This window comes from Pongo abelii, chromosome 8 (assembly GCF_028885655.2).
Source record: "Pongo abelii isolate AG06213 chromosome 8, NHGRI_mPonAbe1-v2.0_pri, whole genome shotgun sequence".
Taxonomy (NCBI): Eukaryota; Metazoa; Chordata; class Mammalia; order Primates; family Hominidae; genus Pongo; species Pongo abelii.
In genome coordinates, this window is record NC_071993.2 from 64,381,892 (window position 1) to 64,405,616 (window position 23,725).

Sequence of the window (23,725 nt, forward strand, 5' to 3'; positions counted from 1 at the left end):
AGTAGGGGTTGGAGTGAGACTCATGAGACTCACGAGGCCTGCGGAGAAGGGCACACCCTGCATGACAATTTGCCTCCTCCCATGTCGCTGACACACCTCAATATCAAGTCAGCCTCCTAAAATGATGCAGGAGGAAAAGCTGTTCTTTGGCCTTAAGGTCACCCTAGTGACTAAAGGGTGGCCACGGCTACATGGGCAGGATGAGAGGATTCCTAGGACTAACAACTGTTGCTCATGCAGGAGATTGCCAGGTGTTACAGTCAGGTAGTGAGAGGTTGTCTGGCGCAGCTCATGAACAACTAGAAACAATACCTGTGTCCTAGAGAGGTCTGGGCTCGCCATGGAAGGAGTTTAGGCATTCAGTAGTGGCAACTCATGGAAAAAAGGAATAAGATCTCTCAGTGACTGGGATCTACAGCCTACTCTGACCCAGGTGTGGCCCCACTGGGTCCTTCTGGTGGGCTTCAGTGTCTTCGCCATGAAATGAGAGGGTCAGACGTGGCCCTTTCCAGGGTGGACTCTAACCCAGCACTGTGATCCTAGTGGGATGGTGGTGTCCTTTGCCATGTGCTGAACCAGAACCCTTGTGCCCTACAGCCAGCCTCTTCTGTCCTCACCCCACAATCAAATATATCCCCTTCATTTTCCTCCCATCCACATGAAGGGAGGACTCAACACAGGGCAGAAGAAAACCAGCATTGAATTCTCTTCCAAAGCAGCAGAGAGTTCAGCAGGGAGCCAAGGAGGGGGCCGAGGAACGTGCCTCTTCAGGCAGGAAACTCACAGACGGCGATGAAGGAGGATGCGCAGGAGATGTCATTCCAGAGCCCATTGTTCAGGAGAATTACGCAGTCCTCCCCTGAGCCATGGTCATTTGGCTCATCCTTCTTCCAGTTGCTGTAGGTCAGCCTCCCACCTGTCACGTACATGAACTGGCCTTCAGTTGCCTCATCTGTGATGCCCAGGAAGGCAGTGTCTTTGGCCACATCCTGGATGGCCTTATTCTCCTCGGCATTCTTGGGGGCAGCCACCGTGGCCTGGAGCCCAGCACACAGAGCCTTAACTTTGGAAAAAGGCATCCGCTCACCGTTGGTCACGAAGAGCTTCTTCCCAGACATTTTCCCCAAGGAGAAGGCTTGCACTGAAACCACAAATGGTGAGTGAGGCTGGCTGGGTTTGGAGCCCAGCCCAGGATAGTAAGCAAGCAGTCTGAGTTCCCTGGGAAGTCAGATCTCTGAAAAATCACCCTATGCCCAGCAGTTCAGGCCAGAGCCTTGTCAGGGAGTAAGCCTCAGCTGCAGAGCCTGGGAAGGGGCATCCAGACCCCTGCAGACAGCCCAGACTCCCCTGGGATATCCCACCTTGAAAAAGCATCTGCTAAAACCTGCCCCAGCACAGGTGCACATAGGGAGACAGTCTTGGGCCTCACTGCAGCCTTGAGCACCAGGATAAGGAGGAGGCAGGGACAGACATCAGAGCACAGTAGATGACAGGGAAGGAGCACAGACTTTGGAGATAACAGATCTCCATCCAACCCTTCCCCTGCCACTTCCAGGCTGTGTGACCTGAAATGAGTCACCAACACTTCCTGCACCTCGGTTTCCTCACCTGTCAATAAAGCAAGTTCAACAACCACAACTGAGGTTGCTGAGAGGATTGAATGAAACCATCTTATGGGAAAATGCCACCCAGCACAGGCCCTGGTGTAGGACAAGTGCTCATGAATTAGTTCCCCTCCCACCTCCTCCAAACCTAGAGTGCGCTAAAGAAGAGTGAGAGCCAAAAACACATTATAGGCAGAGAGAAAGCTCACGCTTCTTTGTGTGGTCCAATTCTGATCTCAGGCTCCGTAGCTCTCTCTCTAAGTTGGCCAGCTTAGCCTCAGCAACTGCAAAGCAATAGGGAGAAGGTATTTATGGAGAAGACCTTAAGTTGGAGAGTGGAGCATTTTGAAAAAAACAAAGTGTCTTACTAAGAAGAATGCTTATTCCAGGAAAATAAGAAAGCAAAAGAAATAAAAAGGGGAAAATGACTACATTCCTCCTTCCCAGCTATACCTCTGCATCCCTTCACGACCTGGAACTTCAGGCCTGGACCCCCGTCTCCACATACGGCTTGCATATTGTCATATTGTAAGAATTCATAAGAAAATACTCAACTCATTACCCTCCTTTTTGAAAATTTTTCTTTGTAATTCTTTCTCATTTCTCATTCCAGATACACTTTTTAATACCTTTATTGTTTTGACAGGCTGGTAGACAAATATGAATAAGTGGATTGTCATTGTTCTTTTGTTCTTACTGAATTTTGCTCTATTTTACTCTGAACTAAGTTGCTGTGATGTTCCCCATCAGCAAGGGGTCCTAAGAGGCAGAACATTTTCGTGCCACTCTTGTGACAATGGACATAAACCCAACCTCTAAAGGGCCTATTTCTTCCCTGGCACCCCGGAGGTGCACACTGAACTTTTTCCACTGAAGAAAAGCCAGGGCCCATCTGCTAAGGGGCCTGATGAGGGAATGGCCCTACATGGCTTGAACGTCTGCACCTGGGCACCTATGGGAGTCGCCTCAGGCCCCAAGTAAAGCTGAGAGGGCCGGGGGCACTGTGCCTGGATGCAGAGTTGGGCATCTTCCCATGAGGCAGCAGGAGAAGAAGGAAAAGGGGACCTCCCCGCTGGCCCTTCAGTTCCCCAGGCCTGGGACCCCCAGGCCACACATGCTGACATGTGCCCCTTACCTGAATTGTTCCCACGATCTCCTTTTTGGCCCCTAGGTCCTGGAATTCCAGAAGCCCCTGTGTTTCCTGGGGGCCCCATCTTCCCAGGAGGGCCCTGCAAACCTCTGAGCCCTTGACCTGTTGCAAGAAAAAGGGAAGATGACCCAGTGGCTGTCACTCTTTTTTTCCCCCCCAAATCTCAATACTCCATTCATGTTCAGCCCGGAACAGCCAGTGAGCCAGTGATCTGACCCAAAGAAGAAAGACTCTCCTGCAATCTAGTGGAAGGCCTGTGCCAAGGCCAGCTCCCTATCCAGGCAGGACTCCCCTCTGAAGGGTCAACCACATGCCCCCAGTTCCTGTGTGGAAATATGGGATCCCGGAGAGTCAGCGAGCAGCTTTGTTTTGGAGGCAATGGCATTTTACAGGGATTGTTCTGAGTGTAGCGTGGGTCCTGATGAAAGGGGAGCCTCCCCAAGTCTGTGCTTTAATCCTCTTGCGGCAGGCTCAAGCACAGATTTGCTTGAACACCTGCTGGAGGTGAAGATTTAGGAAGCCACAGAAACCTGTCCCAGACCTGGCTCTCCCTTTTCCCCCTTGGGTCCATCTCGCCCATCTCTGCCTGGGGTGCCATTGGTGACGGGGATGCCACAGGTAATCACGGAGCAGGTCTTCTGGGTATCCTCACAGGCTTTTGTTTCGGAGCAGGAAGCTGTCACCACAGACAGGAGAAGGACAGGGAATGATGGAAACAGGAACATGGTCCTTACCTTGAGGAGAAGAAAGTGAAGGAAGGGAATTTCATCCCATCTCATTTAAATAGCATTTGCTACCCATTGTGGTGTGCTGGACCCTGTGCTGGGGACAGTGGACACAGAGGGGACCATCACAACCCCTGGCTCTGAATGACTTTCAGGCTACTAGGGAGATGGGTGGGTAAAAACTGTGAGAGTTAGATTAGTGCTAAAACAAAGGCAGGTGCAAGATGAACGGGAGCCCATTCTCCCTGAGGTCCCAGAGCTCCTGTTAGCACTAGTCTTAGCAGTTAGGCACCTCCTACTTGACAGCCCACAGGGCTTGAGGATTATCCATGAACCCTGGGTACAGCGGTCCAGACAATGGTGAAGAGAGCTCATTGCCTGTGTGAGCTTTGGCCCCTGGATTGCTCAGATTTCTTTCTAAAGTGCCAAAGAAGCCATGGTTTCCTTCTTCCTTTCCTATGGAAGGAAAGAGCTGGACTCAGACTGGAGCAGGAGACCTGAGGTCCCACAAGTTCCATCTCTTGGCTGGACTTGGTTGATGATATCCACTCTCCTATTTCCTATAAAACTCCCTGATTGACATGGTGGGGCTCTGTCCTCAGAGCGGCCCCTGTTTCCCCAGCTGCTTCTTGACCATCTTGCATAATGTCTATTTTGTGACAGGCACTTGCTGTAGGATTGGGATCTAGGGTGCCCTGAGGCAGGATTCTGACCCTCACAATGGGATCTTTTTTGGTGATTGATCCTGTCCAGATGAGACTTCTCTTGGTTTGAGATCTTCCACTGAGAGGCCATTTCACCACCCAGGCTCTGAAATTTCTGCTCAGCCTGAGCCTGGAGGGATTCAGCTCCTACTCCCCCTCCTGGAGTAGATGCCCAGATGCCCCCCAGCTCTGTGCCCCTATCCAGCCATCAGAGTCCCTTCCAGCCTTTGTCCAGGCTGGCCTGTCCTCCACGACACTTGGCAGCTGAGACCCCACAGGACTCTCCCTCTGCTCTGCTCCAGCCTCGAATCCTAATGTCCCGGCTCTTGCCACCCAGCACTGTGTCTGCCCTTGCTATCCCAGCCGCAGTCCCTTAACTCTTCCCTTCCTCCAGGACACAGTGAGAGATACCCAGTTGGAAGGGAACTTTTATGGTCATGTCCTTCTTCAACTTTCCTCTTTCTATCATTTTTGTCTCTTAAACCTCTCCTGTTGGCGCTGAATTGGCATTGGATGCCACAGTCAAGGCTTGTACCTGTCGCTAGCGCGCACATGCAACTTCTATTCTTCACTTTGGCAAAGACCACCCTTTAGTTTGCTGATGGCCAAGTAGATACAGGAAGCTCCCAGTTGCTTGGGCCAGAAAGAAAGGCCCCAGGTGGACCTGATGACACCCCTAAACCCCTACCTGGACCTCACCAGGATCCAGTCAAGAGGCCAGTCTCTTGGCCCAGGCCCCCACCTCTTTCCTCCAGAAATGACTTCTAGGGCTTCTTCAGAGCCTGGAGTTAGTGACAGGGAAGCTGGCCCTCCAGCCCAGGCCTCTGGCAGGTGCCTCAGCGATGTCCACTCCAATCAGTGTGACGACCAGGGACAGCACTGGATTGGCCTTCAACCCCAGATTAATAATCAACCGTCCTTAGAACTACTGTGTCCTGGGCAGCTCTCCAGGGCTGCTGGCAGGGTCTCCAGCACAGCAGTGGGTGGCTGTCTACATTAGTGCCCTAACCCCTTCCTCTACTACCCCCTCTCAGGCATCCATCTCTATGACTCAGCGCCTCTGAGCTTCCAGAGTCACAGATTCCCAGGGTAGTTTTCTTCAGATATTTATTTTCAGAAGAAGAATGCATAGATTTTCCACCAGACAAATGCATGCACACACACACACACACACACACGCACACAAACACGCACATGTGTACACATCTTTGTATCAGTTGATCGGACTACTTCCATTTGCGTTTTGTTTATTGCAGGGCTGAGGTGGAGAGACTAAATACCCCAGCACTGAGTCACCTCCTTCCTCTCTTCTCATTTAGAATGTTTGTCAAATGTATTCTTTGGGCACCTCACAGGGCCAGGCACAAGGGGAAGGGGTATTTGCAGCTGACTTCAATCCAAAGCCGAATGTGGGTGTTGGCACCTGCTGCTCCCTCTGTCCAGACATCTCCCTGTATCTTTGCTTATTTGGTTTCATATTGATTGACCATCAACCATCCCCCATCCCTGTAGAACGAGAAGCTCATGAGAACAGGGGTCTTGTTCTCTAGCTGTTGTTTCTCCACCGAGAAGAGTGCCTGGAAACAGAGTCAATGCTCAATAAACATTTATGGAACAAATGAATCCTCTAGCAGTGTGTCCTCAAATCAGCCCTCTTCTCTCTGACTGGAGTTGCCATCTGTGCCCCCTTTACCAGTGATCTCACTTTTCTAGGGCAGGAGCTGTACTCAGTTCACATCTCTGTTCCCAGGGTGCAATCCAGGGCTGGGTGCAATCCAGGGCTGGGCACAGAGGAGGATTGGGTACCAGGATGAAGAGAGAGGCAGAGACCTCGAGCAGACACCAGACCATCTGTGCTCATCCAGGCCTGAATTTCTGGAAGTGTCCAGTTCTTGTCACCTCTTCAGGTCCTGGATGTGACCTTTAATGCTTGCCTTCCTCCAAACTCACACTCATTCTTTGAAACACTTCATGTCATCAAATAACTTCAGAGGTTTGTTTTTCCCAGGTGGGGAGTGGGGTGGGTCACTTCCCTGTGACTCTGCCTCGTGATGGGCATTTTGGTTTCTCAAGTGTCCTCACCCTGTGTACTCATGTCATCAGGCCCCGTCCAGCGGCCCTCCTGGTTCCCATTCCGGGCGCCTGCCAGGCACCAAGAGGGGCCCTCGAGGTAAAGAAGATCACTCTCAGGGCTGGGTTTCCTGATGCCATTGACACAATATTGAAGGGCCCATAGACCCAGAAGACAAAGGACTTTCAATTCACAGAGCAAATAGGCAGATCTCCCAGGAAGGTGGGAATGTGAAACTGACAGATTTGCATTAAACCAGGATCCTAACTGTGCTGCAGACTTAGAGAAAGGGTGGTTTTGAGTGGGCAGACGGTAGGCAGGAGGTAAATACACCTAGGAGCAAAGAAACCTGAGAAAGCCTGGATTCTGGAGGGGACGAGTTTCTCCCCCAAGGATGTGTACCCATAGGTCTGTCCTCTCATAGACTTGGAGGTGAATTTATGCTGCTCTTATGACTGTTACTGAATTTTGCTATTTATGCCAAGTTGAAAAATTGCGATTCCAGTGTCTCAGAGCAGCATGATCTCCTGCATTGTGGAGACATAAACGCAGTGGAGAACCACACCTATATATAGCTCAGGCACCTCAGTGGTGTCTCAGATGGAGGCCAGGCAGGTTTGAGTTCACCATGGGACAATTACCAAATACAGTAGGGGACAAGCAGAGTGAGAGCTGATAGAAATGACAAGCCTCAGAAATAGCCCTACAAGGAGTGTGGACCCTACATGACAGATAAATTAATATTTATAATTTATAATTTATTTATAAATATTTATTTATATTTATAATTAAATTATACCCTCAAAAGAGGGTATAATGAAGGAATGAATGAAAATTACATAATTAAATTAATAAACTAGAATTAAAAATACTATAGAGCTAATAAAATAGAATACTGGTTCTTTATAAGCCATATAAACTTAGCAGATATGGCCGTGGTAGTTTGGGTTGTTTCCTCCGTGTTGTAAAATTACATCTCAGACCCTTTGCCATAGAACTTCACAAAGGCTCCCACTAGAGTGTGAGGAGTAAACACTCCAGCCTCTTTGCTGTTTGGTGTGGCCATGTGACCCTGAGCTGAAACAAAGGGAGCAGCAGCTTAACGTGTGCTTACAGGTTTGCTATGGCTTTTGTGTTTCTTTCCCAATCATGGGAAGTATGTATCCCTGGAAAGTTACATGGAACAGACACGAACTCACCTGAAAGTCTGGAGTCCAGGTGACTGCTGCTGAGTCCAGGCTCGCTCAGCTGAAATCAGCCAAAGCTCAACAAACTGGAAGATACGGAGCAGAAAATAAAACGTTTATTGTTGTAAGCCCTGAGAGGGAGATTTACTATTGTGTTAGCTGACTGATACAATATCAATGATTAATAGAAAAGGTATAAGAAATTAACAAATCAGGAAGGAAAAGAGATTATTATACTAATATAGATAGTACTAACATTATAAAATTATACCATCTACAGTAGATTTTACAGCAATACATTAGAAAACTAGTTAAAATACATAATATTATAAGAAAGTTTATAATTACTTACATTGGCCCTAGAAGTGTTAGAATAATGAATATATTATCTTATCACATAAAATATTAAAATGGAAGTAAAAAATTATCAACCATTTCTCCATCAACAAAATGGTTTTATGGTGAGTTGTATCAAATCTTCAGAGAAGAGATAATTTCTCTGTTACAGAAATGGTTTGTGTCTACAGCTACTTAGCTAAAATGATTAGCCGAATATGTAACACAGAATGTATAAGGACAGAAGAAAAGAAAGGAACTCTCAGCCAACCTCATCTGTAAGTACGGATGCAAAAATATAATGTAAAAAATAGCTATTAAGACCAGCAATGTATTCATGGTTAATAGAAGTCTCTGGAATCTGATTTCCTACATTCATTAGCCCATGAATGAACTGCATATTATTTGGCAAATCAGTTTGACCTCTGTATGCCTCAATATTCTTATTTGTAAATTTGAAAGAATGATAGCATCTATAAAATAGAGTTAATGAGGATTACATGAGTTAATACTAGTGCCCGGTCCATAGTCTGTGTAATGAGTGTATCAAGCATCAGACCAAGTAGCGTATATCAGAGGAATGCAAAGAGGGTTCAACATCAAAAAATAATGTAAATCACTAATTTAATAAAGAGCAGATTTTATTAAGAGCCTAAATTTATATCTCTCAGATCTTAGAGCTTGAAGCTCTCTTGTTCTCAAAACTAATATGTAGTCTCAAAACTCTTTTGTCATTGATGGGCATTTAGGTTGATTCCATGTCCTTGCTATTGTGAGTAGTGTTGCAATGAACATTTGCATGCCTGTGTCTTTATGGTAGAATGATTTGTATTCCTTTGGGTATATACCCAGTAATGAGATTGCTGAGTCAAATGGTATTTTTCATTCTTTTATTTTATACTTCATAAGTATAATTCATAAATAAATACTTCATAATTTCTTGTTTGATCTTCCAGAAACATAAAATAACTCTAAATATGTATGTACTTACAAATATGGCCTCAAAACATATAAAGAGACAATTGACAGAATTATAAGAAAAAGCAGACAAATCCACAATCATGTGGAAGATTTTCATACAACTTTCTTATTAACTGATAGACCAAGCTGACACAAAAATCAGTAGATGATAAAATATTGGATGATACACTAAAACACCTGAATTACTTGACATATAGAGAACACTGCATCCCAAAATTCAAGGGTAAATACTATTTTTATGAAACATTAATAAAAATTGAGCATACGCTGAGATATTAAAGCAAGTTTCAACAAATTTCAAAAAATGTTCCCTGACCACAGAGCAATTATTCTGTATATCAATGATAAAAGGATACTTTGAAAATCCCTATATATTTAAGAAGAAAATTAGGAAATATACTTCTAAATAACCTGTAGGCCAAAAAAAGCCATTCTAATAGAAATTAGAAAATATTGTAACTGAATAATCATGAATAATTAAGTATCAAAACATATAAGATCAACTAGAGCTGCACTTGGAGGAAAATTTATAGCCTTTAAGTATATATTTTAGAAAAGAAGAATGCTGAAAATCATTAATCTGATATTCATTTCAAAATGTCAGAAAAATAAGGAAGGCAAGTTAAGCCCAAAGAAAATAGAAGAAAATAATGAAGAGCATGCAGCCATAAAAAATAACCAGATCATGTCGTTAGCAGCAACATGGATGCAGCTGGAGGCCATTATCCTAAGCAAATTAAGGCAGAGATAGAAAACCAAATACTGCATGTTCTCACCCAGAAGTGGGAGCTAAACATTAGATTCACATGGACACGAAGATAGGAGCAATAAACACTGTGGATTCCAAAAGCAGGGAAGGAGGGAGGAATGCAAGGGTTGAAGAACCACCTATTGAGTATTATGTTTATTTCCTGGGTGATGGGATCACTAGGAGCCCCAACCTCAGCATCATGCAATATACCTATGTAACAAACCTGCACATGTACCTCCTGAATCTGAACTAATAATAATAAGCAGAAATTAATGAAATAAAATAAAATGCAACAGAAGGGATAAATAAACCCACAAGTTTGTTCTTAGAAAAGACCAAAAGAATAGATAGGTTTTTGATGAGATTGATAAAGAGGAAAAAAGAGTAGTCACAAATAACCAATATCAGGAACGATGAGGAGTCTAACACTACATATCCTACAGACATAAAGATCATAAAATGATAATACAAATAACTTTATGCCAATAAATTTGAAAATGTATAGGAAATGGATAAACTCCTTGAAAAATATAAATTCTAAAACTTACACAAGAAGATTACAAAAATCTAAATAGTTTTCTATATAGATTTATAAATTCGATCTATAATTATGTCTTCATCAGTGAATTTTACAAATAATTTAAGAAATTGTTCTAATCTCACACAAAATCCTCCAGAAAATAGAAAAAAAATTTAAAAATTTTTTATTTTTTGAGACCAAAATGATCTCAATACAAAAATGTGACAAGGAAAATACAAAAAAGGAATATCACAGGTCAGTCTCACTCATAATGCAAAAATCCTACAATGCCCATAGATAAAAATTTCCTCAGCAAATTATTTATTTTTTGCATATATTTCTAAATTATACTTTAAGTTCTGGGATACATGTGCAGAATGTGCAGGTTTGTTGCATAGGTATACACGGGCCATGGTGGTTTGCTGCACCCATCAACTCATCATCTACACTAGGTATTTCTCCTGATGCTGTCCCTCCCATAGCCCTCACCCCCGACAGGCCCCAGTGTATGATGTCCCCCTCCCTTTGTCCATGTGTTCTCATTGTTCAACTCCTACTTATGAATGAGAACATGCATTGTTTGGTTTTCTGTTCTTGTGTTAGTTTGCTGAGAATAATGGTTTCCAGCTTCATCCGTGTCCCTGCAAAGGACAGGAACTTATCCTTTTTATGGCTGTATAGTATTCCATGGTGCATATGTGCCACATTTTTTTAATCCAGTCTATCATTGATGGGCATTTGGGTTGGTTCCAAGTCTTTGCTATTGTGAACAGTTCTGCAATAAACATACGTGTGCATGTGTCTTTATAGTAGAATGATTTATGTACATTTGAGTATGTACCCAGTAATGGGATTGTGGGCCAAATGGTATTTCTGGTTCTAAATCCTTGAGGAATTGCCACACTGTCTTCCACAATGGTTGAATTAATTTACACTCCCAACAGTGTAAAAGTGTTCCTATTTCTCCACATCCTCTCCAGCATCTGTTGTTTCCTGACTTTTTAATGATCACCATTCTAACTGGTGTGAGATGGTATATCATTGTGGTTTTGATTTGCATTTCTCTAATGACCAGTGATGATGAGCTTTTTTTCATATGTTTGTTGCCCGCAGGAACTGCCACACTATTTTTCACAATGGTTGAACTAATTTGCACTCTAACCAACAGTGTATAAACATTTCCTTTTCTCTGCAACCTCATCAGCATTTGTTATTTTTTGACCTTTTAATAATAGCTATTCTGACTGGTGTGAGATGTTATCTCATTGTGGTTTTGATTTGTATTTTTAAATTATTGGTGATATTGAGTTTTTTTCATATGCTTGTTGTCTGCATGTATGTCTTCTTTTGAAAAGTGTCTGTTCATGTTCTTTGTCCAGTTTTTAATTTTTTTCTTGTAAATTTTCTTGTTTTTATAGATGCTGGATATTAGACCTTTCTCACATGCATAGCTTGCAAATATTTTCTCCCATTCTGTATGTTGTTTGTTTACTCTGTTGATAGTTTCTTTTGCTGTGCAGAAGCTCTTAAGTTTAATTTGATCCCATTTGTCAATTTTTGCTTTCATTGTGATTGGTTTTGGTGTGTTCGTCATGAAATCTTTGCCTGTTCCTATGTCCAGAATGGTATTGCCTAGGTTGTCTTCCAGGGTTTTCATAGTTTTGGGTTTTACATTTAAGCCTTTAATCCATATTGAGCTGATTTTTGTATATGGTATAAAAAAGGGGTCCAGTTTCAATCTTCTGCATACAGCTGGCCAGTTATTCCAGCACCATTTATTGAATAGGAAGTCCTTTCCTCATTGCTGGTTTGTTTTTGTTTTAGCTTTGTTAAGAATCAGATGGTTGCAGTAGCGCAGCCTTATTTCTAGGCTCTCTATTCCATTCCCTTGGTCTATGGTTCTGTTTTTGTACTAGTACCATGCTGTTTTGGTTACTGCAGCCCTGCGGTATAGGTGGAGGTTTGGGTAATGTGATGCCTCCAGCTTTATTGTCTTTTTTGGTTCCATATGAATTTTAAAATAGTGTTTTACAGTTGTGTGAAGAATGTCATTGGAGTTTGATATGAATAGCACTGAATCTGTAAAACGCTTTGGGCAGTATGGCTATTTTAATGGTATTGATTCTTTCTACCCATAAGCATAGGATGTTTTTTCATTTGTTTGTGTCATCTGTGATTTATTTGAGCAGTGTTTTGTAATTCTCATTGTAGAAATCTTTCACTTCCCTAGTTAGCTGTATTGCTAGGTATTTTATTCTTTTTGTGGCAATTGTGAATGGGATCACATTCTTGATTTGGCTTTTGGCTTGTCTTTTGTTGGTGTATATAGGAATGCTAGGGATTTTTTATGTTGCTTTTGTATCTTGAAACTTTGCTGAAGTTGTTTGTCAGCTGAAGAAGCTTTTGGGCCAGGATTATGGGGTTTTCTAGACATAAAATTATATCACAAAGACTCAATGAAAAATTTCAATGAGTCTCTTCAAAAATGTATAGGTTCTCCTGGCCCCTATAAAAAGGGGATATAAAAATATAAATGGCATAGAGATATACAAAATTTCTACTGTTTGTAAATAGAAACATATAAAATATGACAGAATCAGTTATATTAGAAGTATTGGGGGAAAATGAGGTTCCAAAAAGATGGTAGGGTATAAGATCAACAAATAATATATCAAGAGTTTTTCTTACAAACCAGCAATAATTAATTTAGAATATAATAAAATAGTATAGTAACAATGGAAAATTGAACCATAAAGTAAGTAAAAATAAATCTAAAAAGAAATAAGAAGATGGCCGATTAGAAGCAGCTGTGGTTCGCAGCACTTACAAAGAGGAATGAAAGGGGCGAGTGAATACAGCACCTGAAATTGAAATATCCAGATAGTCACATTGGGACTGTTCAGGGAAATAACTTGACCCATAGACAATGAAGGAAAGCAGGGTGGGACAATGGCCCACCCAGGAGTGACACAGAGCTAAGGGAACCCCCACCCCCAGCCAAGGGAAGTGGTGTGTGATTGTATTACCCCAGGAAACCACTGTTCTCCCTCAGAGCTTTGTAACCCACTGATCAGGAGATCCCCTCGTGAGCCCACGCCAGGTCTGACACACAGAGCTGTGTGCAGTCTTGGCAGAGCAGCTACTCATGCACACACAGAGACTTAGGAGTTTTATATGCCCTAGCCCCAGGATCCCCAACAAATGTGTCTGCAACTCAGAGGTACAAAAGTGGGAGGTCCACACATACCCCTAGGAAGGGGGCAAAATCCAGGGAGCCTGAGCAGCCTCATTCTGTGGGCTCCACTTCCATGGTACCTCTCAAGATAATACCCACTGGCTTGCAATTCCAGGCAGCCATCAGTAACAGGGTGGAGCCTGCCTGAGACAGAATGGAGCCCCAGGGAGGAGGGTTGACGCAGCCCTTTCAGCCTATGGGCTTTGGAGCGTCCACACAGTCCAGACAAGAAAGAATCTCCCCAGTAGCACAATGTAGTCACCTTGACAGATGGTGGCCAGACTGCTTCTTTTAGCGGGGACCTGATCCATTTCTCCTCACTCGGCAGGACCTCCCAGCCAAGCCCTCCAGCCACTCTCACTGGCACATATTACAGACAGAGCTCTGATCTCTCCCTGGGACCACCTTCACTGGTGATACCTCCAGGTATGGGAAGAACTGAGGCAACTAGGGTGTGGAGCAGCCTCCTAGCAAACCACAGCAGCCCTATGGAAGGGTGGGAAGACTGTTAAAAGAAATACAGATGGAAAACAACAACAACAACAAGAACAAAGAAAAACAACAAAAACCCCATCCAAAGGTCAGTAACCTCAAAGATCAAAGGTAGGTAAGCCAATGAAGATTAGAAAGGATCAATGCAAAAATGCTGAAAACTCAAAAACCCAGAGTGCCCCTTTTTCTCCAAATGACTGCAACACCTCCCAGCAAGGGCTCAGAACTGGGCTGAGGCTGAGATGTCTGAATGACAGAAGTAGGCCTCAAAAGATGGGTAATAACAAACTTTGCAGAGCTAAAGGAGCATGTTGCAATCCAATGCAGAGAAGCTAAGAATCTTGATACAACCATATGGGAACTGACAGACAAAACAGCCAGTTTTGAGAGGAACATAACCAACCTGTTAGAGCTGAAAAACAGACTGCAAGAACTTCACAGTGCAATTACAAGTATTAATAGCAGAGTAGAACAAGCAGAGGAAAGAATCTCAGAACTGGAAAACTTGCTTTCTGAATTAAGACAGGCAGACAAAAATAGAGACAAAAGAATGAAAAGAAATGAACAAAACCTACAAGAAATATGGAATTATGTAAAGAGACTGAATCTGTCACTGATTGGGGTACCTGAAAGTGATGGGGAAAATGGAACCAAGTTGGAAAACATACTTCAGGATATCATCCAGGAGAAATTCCCCAACTTAGCAAGACAGGCTAATATTCAAATTAAGGAAATGCAGAGAACCCCAGTAAGATACTCCATGAGAAGATCATTTCCAAGATACAATAATCGGATTCTCCAAGGTCATAATGAAAGAAAAAATGTTAAGGGCAGCCTGAGAGAAAGGCCAGGTCACCTACAAAGGGAAGTCCATCAGACTAACTGTGAATCTCTTAGTGGAAACACTACAGGTCAGAAAAGATTGGGGCCAACAGTCAACTTTCTTTAAAAAAAGAATTTCCAACCCAGAATTTCATATCTGGCCAAACTAAGCTTCATAAGCGAAGGAGAAATAAAATCCTTTTCAGACAAGAAAATGCTGAGCGAATTCATCATAACCAGGCCTGCTTTGCAAGAGCTCCTGAAGGAAGCACTAAATATGGAAAGGAAAACTGTTACCAGCCACTACAAAAACACACCAAAGTACACAGAGCAGTGACACTATGAAGCAACCACATAAACAAGTCTGCAAAATAAGCAGCTAGCATCATCATGACAGAATCAAACCCACACGTATCAATACTATTCTTAAATGTAAATGGAGTAAATGACCCCAATTAAAAGACACAGAATGGCAAGCTGGATCAAGAATTAAGACCCATCAGTATGTTGTCTTAAAGAGACCCATTTCACATGCAAAGACACACATAGGCTCAAAATAAAGGGATGGAGGAAAATTTACCAAGCAAATGAAAAACAGAAAAAAGCAGGGGCTGCAATCCTAGTTTCTGACAAAACAGCCTTTAAACCTACAAAGACAAAAAAAGACAAAGAAGGGCCTTACATAGTGGTAAAGAGTTCAATTCAACAAGAAGAGATAACTATTCTAAATATATATGTGCCCAATACAAAAGCACTCAGATTCATAAAGCAAGTTCTTGGAGACATTCAAAGAGACTTAGACTCCTACACATAATAGTGGGAGACTTTAACACCCCATTGACAATATTAGATAGATCATTGAGACAGAAAATTAACAAAGTTATTCAGGATCTGAACTCAACTCTGGATCAAGTGGACCTGTTAGATGTCTACAGAACTCTCCACCCCAAAACAACAGAATATACATTCTTCTCATTGACACATCATACTTACGCTAAAATTGATCACATAATTGGAAGTAAAACACTCCTCAACAAATGAAAAAGAACTGACATAATAACAGTCTCTCAGACAATAATGCAATCAAATTAGAACTCAAGATGAAGAAATTCACTCAAAACCACACAACTACATAGAAATTGAAAAACCTGCTCTTGTATGACTCTTGGGTAAACAATGAAATTAAGGCAGACATCAAGAACTTCTTTGAAACTAATGAGAACAAAGACACAATGTGCCAGAATCCCTGGGACACAGCTAAAGCAATGTTAAGAGGGAAATTTATAGCACTAAATGCCCATATCAAAAAGCTAGAAAGTTAATAACCTAATATCACAACTAAAAGAACTAGAGAACTAAGAGCAAATAAACCCCAAAGCTAGCAGAAGACAAGAAATAACCAAGATCAGAGCAGAACCGAAGGACACAGAGACACGAAAAACCTTAAAAATATCAACAAATCCTGGAGGTGGATTTTTGAAAAAATTAATAAAATAGATAGATCACTAGCTAGACTGATAAAGAAGAAAAGAGAAGATTCAAATAGACACAATCAAATGATAAGGGGGGTATCACCACTGACCCCACGAAATACAAACAACCATCAGAGAATACTATAAACACCTCTATGCACATAAACTAGAAAATCTAGAAGAAGTGGATAAATACGCCCTGGACATAACGCCCTCCCAAGAAAGAACCAGGAAGAAATGGAATCCCTGAATAGACCAATAATGAGTTCTGAAGTTGAGGCAGTAATAAATAGCCTGCTAACCAAAAAAATCCCAGGACCAGATGGAGTCACAGCTTAATTCTACCAGAGGTACAAAGAAGAGCTGGTACCACTCCTACTGAAACTATTCCAAAAAATTGAAAAGAAGGAACTCCTCCCTAACTCATTCTGTAAGGCCAGCATCATTTTGATACCAAACCCTGGCAGAGATACAACAAAAAAGAAAACTTCAGGCCAATATTCTTGATGAACATTGATGCAAAAGTCCTTAACAAAATACTGACAAACCGAATCAAGTAACACATCAAAAAGCTTATCCACCACAATCAAATAAACTTCATCTCATCCCTAGGATGCAAGGTTGGTTCCACATATGCAAATCAATAAAAGTGATTCTTCACATAAACAGAACTAAAGACAAAAAACACATGATTATCTCAATAGATGCAAATTTTCAGAGGCTTAAAGTATTTATCTATATAATTGGGAATATAGACTGTCCTGGATTTACAATTGTCCGACTTAACAATTTTTCCACTTTACAGTGACTTAAAAGCAATGCAAATCCAGTAGAAGCCATACTTCAAGTACACATATAACTGAATTATTCATTCAGTTTCAGTCCAGCATTCCATAAATTTCATGAGACAGTCAACACCTCATTATAAAATCAGCCTTGTGTTAGATGATTTTGCCCAACTGCAGGCTAACATAAGTTTTCTGGGCATGTTTAAGTTACTCCAGACTCAGCTATAATGTTTGGTAGGTTAGGTGTATTAAATGCATTTTCCACTTAATCTATTTTCATCCTACAATGTGTTTATTGGGATGTCACCCCATCATAAGTCGAGATACATCTGTACATACTTCTACTTGTTTTTTTTCTTAATTTTGAAGAAGGCTCAAGAATTTCTGTGCTGGTTCTTAAGCACATATGGAATGGTGATCATATTAAAAATTATCACTCATAAAAGACTGAGAAAATTTTCCCCTCATTCTCATTGGTTTTCTGACTGTTGATCCAGAGCTTCCTTCTGCCCAAGAAAAGCAATACATGCACTGAGGAAGAGTGTTCACAGGTGTTACAGGGGGAGAAGTGGGAGGTGGGACACATATGTAGCTGCCTCCTCAAGCAATTGGAGACATTGTCTCATTCCTGCGCAGCCCTGGGTCATGAGAGTGTGGTCCTATCCCATGTAGACCTGAGACTAGGATGGCTCACTGAGGCCTGGGACTGAGCCCTGAGTGCCACCATCACTGCTGGGCTGCAGAAATCATTCAGGTGGCTGAGTAGGGGACAGAAGACAGGGTATCCCCACCCACAAATGGGCCATGTGGACTCAGGAAGCCCATGTGTTCTTCCAAATGGTGGATGTAGCTCCCCATACCCCTGCAGCATCATAGGGAGGAGAGGAGGTGGCCCTTCCTACCAAACAAAGAAAGCACATCCTGAGATTGAATTTTCCAATCTTCAGGCAAGTGGGGGCCCAGAGCCAGAGTTCACTTGATTTACAAAAATACAGAAATGTGATGTTTCTTGGAACCAAAGCCATGGAAACTCATGTGAACACATTCATGATTTATTATGCTTAAATCATTTTTATTAAGCTCAGGATTGGGGTGGCTGGAAGCATAAGCTTCAGGTCCGGGAAGATGGGTTTGGATCCAGCCTCTGCCACTTCCTCTCTGGAATAATACTCAAAACATTTAACTCCTCCAAGCTTCAGTGTCCTTATAAAAAATGAGGAAACAATACTGGTCCTGTGACATTGTGTGAGGATTGAATAGTACGTAATACGCTGTATTAGAAGTGCTTGTCAAGGTGCTTGGCAAATGATAGGTGCTCAGTCAATAGCTTCTGTGTATAGTAACAGTTCTGGTAGTAATTTTGGTAGCTGGGGGGATGATAATAACTGTGACGGCAACAAGTATCTTCTTCCCATTTCACAGATGAAGACATATGCTTTGGGAAAAAAAAAAATCTTCAACTGTCACTGGTTACCTTGCCCACCTCACGACATATCCTAAGACCTGGCACATGATAATTTTAATGAAATATCTGGGTGAATGGATTAATGAAAAGAGAAAGCAGAGCCAGTGGTGTGGGCAGTGGTGTGAATGCCCACTGAAGTCTGAAGTAGGGTGCAGATTTGTTCATCAGTTGAAAGTTACTCGGGTCACATCTGAAGGCAGCTGTAGGTCCCCACAGAGGCCTAGGCTGGCTGACTTCAGGTCAGGGGGCTGAGTTGCCATTCAAAGACTCAAAGGAGTGAATCCTACACATTAATCATGGGGGGCCACCACCCTGCTGGAACACTACCTGGCCTTCTAACCTCATGGAAAGCCTGACCAGGCCTGCCACAGAGACCTCAGAGTGCCGGAGAATCTCCACTGTGTCCTTAGCTCTGCACAGTCAGGGCTTCCCTGAAGTCTGCCTCTTTCTGTCATTATGCTTGGCCGGGACTGCTCATCCTGATGGCACTGGGTTGCAGAGGGAGAGCTGAGGGGACCATGAGGCAGGCACTTTGTGTGACTTTGGAGGGTCCTTCTACCCGAAGACCTCACTGCTGCCATCTGTAAGTGAAGGAACTGGACCAGATGGGGAATAAGGAGGGCTCCATCTCATGCCGAATGCCAAGGCTAAGAGTGGCTGCCTGGGGTGCAGTGCTGGGAGGGTTTGCAAGGGGAGTGTCAAGGCTGGTCAGTGATTATGGGGAAGAGTCAGGGCCCATCAGGGGAATGAAGTGGCTAAGGGTGCCTCTAGCCCTAATAGCCACAAGTGAATTCTGTTGAAAGGGAGTTCTAGCATCTCACAGACCAAGTGGATCCTGGGGATGGAAACCGAAGGCCAGACAGGATCCTCCCTGTCCCATGGCCTAAATTCCTCTCAGAACTCACAGATGGTCAGTCGATACTGCAGGCAGTTCCTGTCATTCCACTGCCCGTCTGTGTACATCTCCACACATTGCTCTTTTCCCCGACCTGCGGGCTCCCCTCGGTACCAGTTGGTGTAGTTTACAGGGGTCCCGTCTGAGTAGCGGAAGTCTCCAGGGCTGGGACCCTCAGTCAGGCCCACATAAGCATATGTGTTGTACTTCTTCACGAAGCTTGCAATGGCCTCATTTTCCTCTGGATTCCTTGGGACAGCAATGCGGCCGCCTGCTCTGGCACATGCCTCCTGAATGGCATCAAAAGTGACGGACTGCCCATTGGTGGAGAAGACTTTCTCTCCTACTGTCATTATGGAGCCCTGCAGACTGAGGGCTGAGAGCAGAGGAGTCCGGGTCAGGCCACTGACCACTTTGTCTCTAAGCCACCTGCCTCACCTGGGCTCTCTGCCACCGGACTCTCCCAGTTTCTCCATCTCTGCCTCTCTCTGTGTCTTCTCTTCCTCTTCCAATCGCAGTTTTCTAAATTCACTTTTAGACTCTCCTCCGTTTATTCATTCACCTAAGTAACAATTACTTATTGCCAGAAATGGTGCAATTTCCTGGGATTCAGTGGAAAGCAAGGCAGGTGGAGAACTTGCTTCCCTATGAAATGGGAAGTGAATTGTGTCTGCTTCTGTCTCCTCTGGGCCATTCAAAGACATCAGAAAAGCAAGCATCATTCCTTTCCCCAAGACCTGCATGTGCATGCCTATTTGTCATCTCTATTCTAGAAGCTGGTGCTGAGAATGAAGGGAATTTGTGGGAAACTCCTACCCTGTGAGGCCCACGGGGTCCCCTTACCTCCCCTTGTCTGCAGGATTTGATGTCTGAAGTCGTGGAGTGTGGCTTGGAGCTCCTCATCTAGATGAGCTGGAAGCCCTGTGGAGAGCGCCCCATACAGAAGGAGGGGCAGGCCATTGAAGACCCCACTTGCTGCCACGTAGGCGTTTTGCCATCTGCAATCCTGGAACTCTGCCCATTCATTGCTGCTAGGCACCGCCCAGACCCCGGGCTCAGAGGGTCCACGAGATTCCAGTGTGTCTCCTCACCCTGTGGTCCCCCAATCTTTAGTGAAGCCTTGCCCCTGCTGCGATCCCCACCCCTTGTCCTCTTTCCTGCTCTGTCCCTCGAGGGGCTCTGTCTGCCCGCCTCTGTGGGGCAAGTCCGTCTCCCACACCCTCCACCAAGGGCAAGCATGATGCTCTCTGCACTGCCCTGATGGACTTGCTTACCGCTCTGAGCTTCAAAGTTCCCCTCTGTCTGTGGGGCTCCTGGTCACACCATCTGCCTGGATGCCTGGTCCGTATTCACCCTTCAGACTTCCCCCAGCAACTCCATCCCAGGATGTGCCTCCCCTGCCTCCCAGTGCTGTCCCTCGTCTCACACCTGACTCAGTGTGTCCTCATCGGCGGTCATGAGGCACGAAGGACTTCCCACACCTCCCCTTCCCTGAATTGTGACTACACTCCCCAGACACCTCAGCTTTCTCCCTCAAATTCATATTCTCTTACTTAGGTTGAGCCAAATGCCCTTGGGGAACCTGTAGGGTTTGTCTGATCCCCATCACCCCTGTGTAACTTCAGGGTCGCTGTGCCCATGTTTCCACTGCCCACCTGCCCCACCCTGCTCACCTGGAGGGCCCCTCTCCCCAGGCTCTCCCTTCTCTCCACACTCTCCAGGGACACCAGGGGCTCCAGGCAGCCCATCATTCCCAGGAGGACATGGCGTTTCTCCAGGTGGACCCATGGGGCCTGCAGAGAAAAGAGACATGGATGTGTGGGATCAGTCAGTCACCCACAACTGGTTGGAGCTAGTGAGACTCGACACCCATTATCACTGGGGCTGGCTCAGCTATCACTCCGTGGGCACTATGAGGACAGACTCTCCAGGATGTGCCATCCTAAGGGCCCCAGGAACCCACCAGCCCTGCAGGCTGAAGTCCCACCCAGCTTACTATAGCCGCCAGCTCACTATGGCCCACAGCCTAGGGGCCTGGACAGATGGGCCTCCTGAAAAGGGTTCTGTGTCCCTCAGCTGAGGGTGGGGTCTCCAGCACAGTACCTGGAGGGCCAGGGTCTCCTTTGACACCATCTCTCCCGTCCCTGCCTGGCAGGCCATGGGATCCAGGAGTGCCGGGGATACCAGGGCTTCCAACACAAACGTCCTTCCCTTCGTGCGCAGCACCAGAGGCTGCCGTCAAGGTGAGGGTGAGGGCCAGAGGGCACAGCCACATGGCTCTGGCTCCAGCTGCTGCTCCTGCAGGAGGGATGGCCATGAGCCCATCTGCCACTTCTGCCAACATCTCCCCCACTGTGCTCTGTCAGGACTCAGGAAGCTGGGCAGAGCCCGAGAGGCAGGGTGGGTGAGACCAGTGTGCTGGGAAGACCTGAAGCACTCGGGAAAATTCCCAGCATCATCTGGCACCTGGCATGGCCTCATGCTTCAGGCCTCTGGCTGGAGGTTGTGGGGTCTCCAGGCTGCTGAGGAGGAGGAAGAGTAAGGAGCTCTGGGGAGCCCGGGGACCTGGGCTCCAGTGCAGTCTCCTTTCTGTCAGTGCCTCACTATGTTACCCTGGGAAACTGGCTTCACCTCTCTGACTTCAGCTGAACCTTCTGTGCTCTGCAGAAAACCTGCCCTGTCCCTCCCAGGTTGTTAGACAGGTCACTTACTCACTGACTCACTCCATCTGTCCCTCATAGGCTCTGTTACCTTCTTTTCAGGTTCTAAGAAATCAGCAACCTGAGAATGAAAAAAGATCAACGGGGCCCGCAGCCTGGCCCCCCTCAAGGTGGTCAGTCATGGAGTCCCCTTTCTTTTTGGGGTCTGTTCTCTCACTACCCCTCCTGTAGGTCCTGCTGAACCCTGTAGGCATGGATCTGGCCAAAGAAGATAACAAATATGAGGATCTTTGCATGTCACCTATGTTGACTGTGCTGTGAAACACCTCCCAGTGGAAAATGGGGAGTTGCCCTCCTTCCCAGCCTGGGCCTTGGTCAGGCCTGTGGCTGCTGGGCTGGTCCTCTCTGCCTGCAGTCCTCAAGCTAGAGAACACCCAGGGGATGGGGCTAAACTCACCCACACACAGAGCCTCCAGCTGCTTGGGTCTCTGCCTCCAAGTCAGAGGGTAAGGTAGACAGCAGCATTTATAGGTGTGGGGGCTGCCAGGCTTCCTCCCCACTCCTGAGAGCCCTACCACAAAACCTGTGCTCCAGGCAGGAAATGGGCATGGTGTTTACACAGCACGTTTCCCCAAGAGCACTCAGGCTGGAGGATCTCAAAGGACCCTTGAGGGGAGCACAGAACCTGCCAAAGAGGAACTCCAGGTCTGTAAGAAGAGAAATCCCCCCCTTGGCTGAGGTCACCCACCCTGTCCCTAGCAAGCTCCTTAGCAGTGAAAGCCGAGAGCCCTTACACAGGCACTAAGGAAGCCCCATTGGGTTCCTGGTTTAGATTCAGACAATGAAGAAGTCACTGCTCCAGCTGAGGTTGGTCAGGTTGATCCAGGCCAACTTGTCTGCCCTGTGACCTGGTTCAGCCCTGAGCCCCAGGCCCTCCGCCAGCCTGTGTCCCTGGAGCCTGCAGCCGAGTTGGTGGGCACATGGGCAGAGTAGCAGGCAAATATGCTGCACGTTCCACTTCCCTCTGCCCTAGCGAGTTCAGCTGGAGGAGTCAGGGCAGCACCTGGAATGTCACGGGAGAGCTGCAGTTTCTGTCTTTGGTAGAACATCACTTTGGGTGATGTCTGGCAACCTGCAGTGTTGATTATGCTAAGTGTCCCAGTGATATATGAAGACCTAGTTGTTGAGGTCCTGGTTCAAGCATCTGGATTAGGAGGGAATCTCCAACTGTGGAGGTGGTAATGATGGGAACCAAGACAGGAAAATCTCCCCTGGCTTATTTGGAATTGGTTTGAAAAATCCCAAACCATTGAGGAGTCTGGAGCTCTTCCAGGGAGCGGAAGCTCAGCCAATGGACCCCACTCCCAGAAGTAGGAGGCTGGGCAGTGCCAATTTGTAGCACGGAGTCTTTCGGCTGCCCCAGTGCTGTCTGCCACACCATGTGGTGGGTGCTGGGCCAGGTGTGGAATGGGGGAGTCAGGCCAGTGCAGGGTGGGGGCAGGTGGGGCACAGCTCCAGCAACTTGGCTGTGGGGAGGCAGGGCTGTTTTGCAGGTGATGAGCAGGAACAGAGGCCAACTCAGATGTGCAGGGCCTTGTGGTTGGCAGGGCAGGGCGTGGCTTTAGGGGAAAGGCACACCTGAGTTTTGACCTAGAGCTGTCACTTATTACGCATGTGGACTCAGTCAGGTTATATAACATTTTGAGGCTCAGTTTCCTTTTTGTTTTTATTATCTTGAAACATCAAATTTACAGAATTGCAGGCATGGTAAAAATATGTTTCCCTGAACCTGTGACAGTAGGTTGTCAACATGAAACTCCAACACCCCAATACTTTAATGTGTTTTTCACGCAAAGGCATTTTCGCA

General features: G+C 45.3%; 2 protein-coding genes across 6 annotated transcripts; both read right to left on the reverse strand.

Moving 5' to 3' along the window:
* Positions 1-767: 767 nt before the first annotated feature.
* On the reverse strand, positions 768-3,479 carry LOC100462002 (mannose-binding protein A-like). The gene is made up of 4 exons (XM_024254043.3): positions 3,296-3,479; positions 2,740-2,856; positions 1,814-1,888; positions 768-1,141 (listed from the first exon to the last, which is right to left on the reverse strand). The coding sequence occupies exons 1-4, from the start codon at positions 3,477-3,479 to the stop codon at positions 768-770; spliced, it is 750 nt and encodes a 249-aa protein (XP_024109811.3).
* A 14,393-nt stretch (positions 3,480-17,872) lies between these two features.
* LOC100446496 (pulmonary surfactant-associated protein A2) lies at positions 17,873-22,359 on the reverse strand. Of its 5 annotated transcripts, none has more exons than XM_024254209.3 (6): positions 22,316-22,359; positions 21,910-21,979; positions 21,389-21,496; positions 20,872-20,931; positions 20,042-20,119; positions 17,873-19,574 (listed from the first exon to the last, which is right to left on the reverse strand). In XM_024254209.3, exons 2-6 carry the CDS (start codon positions 21,935-21,937, stop codon positions 19,198-19,200), a joined length of 651 nt encoding a protein of 216 aa, XP_024109977.3. In that variant the 5' UTR covers positions 21,938-21,979; positions 22,316-22,359; the 3' UTR covers positions 17,873-19,197. The 5 variants fall into 5 exon arrangements, with proteins under 5 accessions (XP_024109977.3, XP_024109975.3, XP_002833613.5 ...); XM_024254207.3 differs by having other exon boundaries at positions 20,872-20,991; positions 21,302-21,496; XM_002833567.5 differs by lacking the exon at positions 21,910-21,979 and having other exon boundaries at positions 20,872-20,991; positions 21,302-21,496.
* Positions 22,360-23,725: the final 1,366 nt, after the last annotated feature.

Bases quoted from the DNA above. Each gene is read 5' to 3' on its own strand.
- LOC100446496 (XM_024254207.3), bottom strand. From the start codon at position 21,937: ATGAGGGACAGATGGAGTGAGTCAGTGA. The intron at 21,497-21,909 runs GTAAGTGACCTG...TCCCTCCTGCAG, and splicing joins CAGATGGAGTGAGTCAGTGA to GAGCAGCAGCTGGAGCCAGA. The intron at 20,120-20,871 runs GTGAGCAGGGTG...CGCTCTCCACAG, and splicing joins TGGGGAGAGGGGCCCTCCAG to GGCTTCCAGCTCATCTAGAT.
- LOC100462002 (XM_024254043.3), bottom strand. From the start codon at position 3,479: ATGTTCCTGTTTCCATCATTCCCTGTCCTTCTCCTGTCTGTGGTGACA. The intron at 2,857-3,295 runs GTCTGGGACAGG...TTCTTGCAACAG, and splicing joins GGGGGAAAAGGGAGAGCCAG to GTCAAGGGCTCAGAGGTTTG. The intron at 1,142-1,813 runs GTGAGCTTTCTC...TTGTGGTTTCAG, and splicing joins ATTGGACCACACAAAGAAGC to TGCAAGCCTTCTCCTTGGGG.